Source organism: Notothenia coriiceps, unplaced genomic scaffold (genome assembly GCF_000735185.1).
Source record: "Notothenia coriiceps isolate Sejong01 unplaced genomic scaffold, NC01 NC01_scaffold00011130, whole genome shotgun sequence".
Lineage (NCBI taxonomy): Eukaryota > Metazoa > Chordata > Actinopteri > Perciformes > Nototheniidae > Notothenia > Notothenia coriiceps.
The window spans coordinates 1-6853 of NW_011343831.1; the positions used below are offsets into that span (position 1 = coordinate 1).

The 6853-nt window shown below is 40.0% G+C and overlaps 1 protein-coding gene across 1 annotated transcript; it reads right to left on the bottom strand.

Annotated features, from left to right (window-relative positions):
- Positions 1-639: 639 nt before the first annotated feature.
- On the bottom strand, positions 640-5163 carry LOC104946478 (gap junction delta-2 protein-like). Its single transcript, XM_010772313.1, has 2 exons — positions 4808-5163; positions 640-2608 (listed from the first exon to the last, which is right to left on the bottom strand). Exons 1-2 carry the CDS (start codon positions 4876-4878, stop codon positions 1762-1764), a joined length of 918 nt encoding a protein of 305 aa, XP_010770615.1. The 5' UTR covers positions 4879-5163; the 3' UTR covers positions 640-1761.
- Between the last annotated feature and the right edge of the window lie 1690 nt (positions 5164-6853).

The following is a 6853-nucleotide window of genomic DNA, read 5'->3' on the forward strand; positions in this document are numbered from 1 at the left end:
TTTGGATCAGGGGGTCACAGGTTCAAACCCCACGGCAGTCAGCATTTCACCCCAAATGGCTCCTGTGGGGATTGTCCACAGTATTGAGTATACTGTATAAGTCGCTTTGGATAAAAGTGTCTAACAAGTGACATGTAATGTAATGTGATTGGTCAACATTCAATAGATTTCCCTCCCATACATGATGATGTCTCTGTGTTACAGAAGTAAACAAAGGAGTCTAATCGAGGCATTTGTTATTATTAGACTAATAACATGTATGGTGTATCAAAGCCTGATATATGGTTTTATATACTGTAGAGCCAATGAAACTATCATTCAGGATTTTCGTTTTCAGGAACCAATAGTCTATCTATAGCAAAAAGCAACAGACAAAGTAGGAACATCAGAAAATAAGAAAGGACGGACTAACATTGTTGGTTTTTGAATTTTTGTTAGATTTATTAGAAAAAACAAGACAAAATACAGCTGTCCACCTCAATTCAGAAAATCAAAATCATTATTTCAGATTTCTCCATGTAAAGGTTGAACAACATAAAACCTGAACATTAGACACCACACTTACTATTTAAAATAACTTTCATTTTATTACACATGCATTCATATTTGTTTAAAAGTGGCATCATTTACATCACACTTGAAAATGGTAACACCGGTGGCAGACATATGGCACCAATGCAGCGGTTGTCTGTGTTGATGTTACAAATTGAATGGAAGGAGGACACCATTTCCATACAGTTCAGGATGTTATGATGAGTGGGATTTCATGTTTTTTCTTAAGTTTCTAGATAAATATGACTCTATATGTATGGCACTTAATGACATGAAAACAAGAAACATTAAGAATGAAATACATCTTTTTTTTTTTTTTACATAATTTTTTCTTTTAGTTCAGGCACCACATTCCTGCTGCTAAAGCAAAGGAGAGATCACTCAGGTTAAGGTCAATGGTCCGAGCACATGCACCCAAACCGATGAGATTCGTAAGAGATGAAGCTATCAGATCCAAAGATTGATTCTACTGCCAGAGTGTGTGTTTGTACTAAGAAAGTGATATTTGGAACTACTGGAATGTCATTCCAACTACATCTGAGCTGTTTATTTGATTTTTTTAGTGTAAAATATACTAATTCAAATGAGACACACTATGGCCAACATGATGTCTTTTTCAGTGTACTTTTGGTTTGAGATTCTCATAGTTTGTACAAAGTCCCTTACTTCCAATCCAGGATTAAGGTTGGGGTTGGTTTACCCAAACATTTTGCACAAGCAGTGGTTCACCAGTCTCAGGAGATTCTATGTAACCATTGCAAACAGCTGTATAATGACAGTGGCTTCAGAGGAGCTATGTCAAGTTTAAGACTCCAAATACAATTATTACTAATGTTAAGTTGTCTTCACACATTTGGCCATACACTGTATCAGTTTATGCTTTCAAGAAACACTTTGCACCACAATAAAATATATTTGTTTACTAGTGCCAAGTAAACAAATCTGCGGTCCATCTGAACCTCTCCATTAAAGACAAATCAAATCAATACCTGCTAAATACAACATGATGTCACCTAGATTATTGGTCCACATACAAATTCCAGTTAGGAGGATTCAGTCCAAAGCTCTCTTCAGTAATTGGTCTTTCACTGAAAATCCTCAGCTTTCACTTGTTTCATTTGAAGACTAAATACTAATATATGAATGATTGCTCTTGATGACTTGTTTCTACACAGCTGTCCTGCAGCCTCCCCATGTTCCTTTGGGCAGTTACACATACGCAGAGTCACTGGACTGGGTGCGCCCGAAATTGGGCATACTCATCTTGGGCATGTCTTTGTTCCGGATCTCATAAACGGACTTCCTTCGGGCCTGCACCCCTCGCACAGCCGCTTTGATCTTCTTCCAGCCGAGGTGGTTGAGCTCTGCCAAGTTCAGAAGCACGCAAATACCACTGACTGCGAACATGAAGACCAGAAACACCGTCTTCTCCGTCGGCCTGGAAACGTAGCACTCTACATCTTTTATGCACGGGTACCGATCGCACTCGTACACCCCGGGGACATTGAATCCATACAGGAAGTACTGACCCACCAGAAACCCAATCTCTAGTCCATTTCTGAACACCACCTGGATGATGTAGAACCTGGAGATGCCCTCCTGCCGTCGCAGTTTTGACTTTGTAGTTCGTTTTTGTGAGCTGCATGGATATTCTTTGCTCATCATGGAGTTGGACTCTACCTCCTTACTGCAGTTGTCTGAGTTCTGCAAAATACCGTTCACGATGGTGTTCTTCATCTTTTTGCTGTCATCTCTCTTCAAGTAATCCATTTCTCTGTCCAGGGAGAGGAACACGGTGGAGAAGCGCCGCTCCTTCTGCTTGGCCGACTGGTGCACAGAGTAAGTGATGAAGCAGAGGCTGGGGCAGCACACTATGATGATCTGGAATACCCAGTACCTGATGTGGGAGATAGGGAATGCCTGGTCGTAGCAGGCCTGGTTGCAGCCCGGCTGTAAGGTGTTGCACACGAACATGGACTGCTCGTCGTTGTACACGGTCTCTCCAACAATCGCTACGATCAGAATCCGGAAGATCACCACAACAGTCAGCAGGATCCTGCGGGGAAACCAGAAATATAATCACATTTACAGTAGCTGGGTTATTTAAAAACACCCTTTTTGTGAGCAAGCCTCAAGACCAGATAACAAAAAAGTATTGCTATACTGGACCCCTTTTGCATGCATCCATGATCCTGGTCTTTTTGGGTTAATCACAACATAAACATTTGTCTGAGTGATTCTAAATCAAACTTATCTTAAATATGGTGCATACCAACGGTCAGTGGGTCAATGGTTCGATCCCCAGCATCTGCAATCAACATGATAAAGTGTCCTTGGGAAAGACACCTACCAAACCAAATGATCCCCTTAGGCATGTCTATGGTATTCAGGTGTATGTCAGTCGCTTTGGATAAAAGCTAAATTACATTTAATGAAATGTAACAGTTGTTTTTTTTACAAGAAAGATAGCTACCTGATAATCTTCAATAGGGTCAAAGCCTAGAGGCAGTAAACACCGAGGTTTGTCTGGGATTGGTACGTCCCTACCTCAGAATTAGGGTCTCTAATCTTTTATCTTTTTCCTGCAATAGTGGATAACTGTACTTATTTGGCACTCTAATTATTGACGCTCACTAGACGGTAAATCGGTATGTTACTGGTCGCAATTAGACATAGCTTTGTTTCAAAGGGCAACAAGCTAGAAAGGTTAGAAACCACTGGACCAGACCATTTTACGTACCAAAATGTCCGACAGGCATTCAAACCAATGTAGTGGGAAGACGTTAGGTTGATCACAGGACAGCTTTACTGGCAGGCTGACTGACCAATAGGAAGCAGATGATAGCATGAGGGCTAATATTTCAGGTAGAGCTCTATTACTATGTAGATATCTGGTGCTTGCATAATAACAATGCCCAGATGGAAATATAAAATGGTGGACCTTAAAGCTTTGAAGCACTTTGTTCATTGAACTCTTTCTAAATTCTAAATGTATCAGTTTTCACACATGTGATATTTGGAAGGAAAAGGGTGTTCACTGATCATTTGGAGGCTCCTGGGTTTACTTGTGTTAGGAGCTGTGTCCCTGTGAGTGGACCCTCTTTTGACCTGTACTTAATCTGTTTCTTGTTATCTTAATCAGGGATGTAGTCATTATGGTAAAATAAACCATGTTTTTGCCAACTTTTGCATGTTTTAGCTTTTTTTTTACTCCACATTTACAATGTTATGTTTACCTTTCTGCAGAGCATTATACAAAGCATGTTTTCAATTCTACACGTTGTTCTACCCCCCAGGCAGCCTTGATCCCAATACATTGTACCTAAACCAATCCATCTCCCCTGTAACTGTATCACTCTGCAGTGGTTAGATCACTTACACAATACAAGTATGAATGGTATTTACTTTAAACCATTTCCTGAAGGTGGATTTAAACCTGTACCACAATTTATATCTAGTTATAATCGTTAGTTATTGTTGCTTTTAAAAAAAAAAAAAATTAGATTTGTGAAAAACAAAATAAAATCCAGCAGGAAAAATGCAGTGCGGAAAAGTGTTCTTTATTTTTTTGTATATATTTTTCATATTATTAAATGTTTATATTATTATTATAATTATTATAATTATTATAATATATATATATTAAATCTATATCTAACATAGCAATTGTATTTCATGTTACGTCAAAAAGACACAAAGCTTCGACTGAAACGTGTTTATTCATTGTTTTTAATGAATAAACCTATAATCACTATTTACTATTAGCTGCCCAGTTTCTGGACAATCCCTTTGGTTTGAAATTTATCAGATTGGCAGTTTGCCCAGCCAAAGAGATATCATTGATCTCATTAATGACTTAACATTTTTAATATAATAATGCATCTTTGAACTGTGCCTTATTAGACAGAAGTGGATCCCCGGATAGACCTTCAGGTGGTGGCAGGGTGTATTAAGGGTGGAGCTGATCCTGGAGCTGTCCAGTACTGAAACAACACGTTACATCACACTCCTCCTGTGGTGGTTTGACTTAACACAATTGAAGTTTAGATTTGTGCGTTCCCTTAATAATGTTTTTTTAAAGATTAAAACAGTACACGTGTTAACGCTATCTGGTTTAACAGAGTCTCAGTGATGCTCTTCTTCTGATTCTCAAACTCTACACTCGGTTGGCATAGTTTTTCTTTTTGACCTTGATGTAAAACTTTTTCAAGAGAAGGAGGACATCTTTCTTTTCTTTTTTTTCTCCACCTCTTACCTTCCGATCATAGTAGAGTGTTGCTGGACAGCCGCCTCCAACAGCCGCTCTAATATGGTCCACTCCGCCATGGTTGCTCATTCGGAGAAGATAACACTCAGGAGAAAATTGTGCAGAAATAAAAACCCGAGGATCAGATTATTCCTCTGGGAGATCTCGGGAAATATCCAGTGAAAGCTTGGATATGTGTTCCTCTCCTCTCCGGGCGGTGATAAGCGCTCTGAGCCGCTGTGTTCTGCACGTAAGGCGGCTTCTGTGTGACTGCGCGCAGTGAGGAGCTCCGCGCGCGCTAATCCAGCTTTAAGTAGACTTCTTTGCGTCACACGAGCCCTGGCTGGTGGGAGCGCGTGGAAGCATATCCGTGTATCCACCGCTTCACGCGACCAGACGAGAGGAGTGTGCACACAAAGTGACAACAAGTTAGTTTAGCCTCTATTCGCACGACTGAGGTCAGAAGTAGTAGGCTATAAATTGTTGAAGCTGTGTTATTTGTAATGTTTCCCTTTTTAACCATGTTAAACGAATGACACACTTTAATAATACCAATTATTGAATTCCCATTTATTTCACCCTGAGAGAGATTTTTTTTAGAGGGTATCTTAAAAGTCAACATAGGAGGTAACAGAGAGGTAAACAACACAGGATTAACAGCTAGCCGTTGCTAAAGTGACAGTGACACAACATACAGACCCTATCACATAGGTTCTCTATTCACAGTGACTCCCCTCTCATTGGCCCCAGCATCAGTTGCCAACCTAAATATATTTGTATTGTTGCTGCGTACATGTACCAAGGTACTTTTTAAAGTACCTTTGAGATAATTCTAATATATATACAATAAAACTATTTAAACTTTGGACTTTATACGTTGACATTCTCGGGTAGTCACACAACAGAGACGTGAAGAGCTGTCTGCCCATAGCTGATACAAGTTAAAGGGGCCCTATTATTCACATGTTCAGGTTCATATCAGCATTAAGTGTCTCTACTGGGACATGTCTCCATGCTTTAATGTTCAAAAAGCTCTTTATTCTTCTTATACTGCCTGTGCTGCAGCACCTCTTTTCACCCTCTGTCTGAAACCAGAGCCCAGTCTGCTCTCATTGGTTAGCTGGCCCGCTCTGTTGTGATAGGACACACAACACCATACCTATAAACCATATAGCTACACACTACAGGCGAGGGAACCCCAAAGGAGCATAATAGGTTCCCTTAAAGACTGCCAGGTAAAGCAAATAGAAAGTCAGAGAGAGAGACGATATGATGTCACGCTAAGATTGTTTTGACTCGAAGATTTGAAAAAAATGACATCAAAGTCAACTTTAATCTCAAAATATCTTCTTTAGATAAAAAAGCTTACTGCAGACCCTGTGCAGGATACATATGATTGACCTTTCTCCATACATATTTAGTTTGTCAGACATCAGTTCAGTCTTCTCCAGTTCTCCAGTATTCTGCTCTTTTCCAATTTCATTGGTTCATGACAGAGGTTGTGATGAAACTGTACAAAAGGTGTTTGAAAATGACAACCTCCTGTAAGAAGCACTAAACATGACTGAACATATGCAGTGTGCTATACTGAAGTTCAGCAAGCCCAGCAAACTGTAAGACAAGTAAGGCAGGTCTGAATGCAAAGCACGGTTGATTGAATTAAAGGCTGCTCGATGGTGTCCAGACTAAGTGAGCTGAACCAGAGGGAGTGGCATCATGCAGGCTCCATGTGTCTCCCCCCGTGTTACCACTGTGAAGTGCACAAAGTGTAAAACAGAACAACCTTGTTTAAAAAAGGTGATTTCAGTCATAAATGATTAACAGGGTGATGTTGGGGACACAATGGAACTAAACCCTGGGTAAATTTGTTATTGTCACACACACACACACACACACACACACACACACACACACACACACACACACACACACACACACACACACAGAGACATTTTCTATTCATCATTTACACACACACACACACACACACNTTGCAAAATTGTAAGCTACATTTTGTAAACGTCTAGGAAGTTTAGCAGTGAGGATATTTTAACC

Coding starts and splice junctions, on each gene's coding strand:
- LOC104946478 (XM_010772313.1), bottom strand. CDS start 4,878: ATGGCGGAGTGGACCATATTAGAGCGGCTGTTGGAGGCGGCTGTCCAG. Junction 2,609..4,807: donor CACTCTACTATGATCGGAAG/GTAAGAGGTGGA, acceptor GTTTCCCCGCAG/GATCCTGCTGACTGTTGTGG.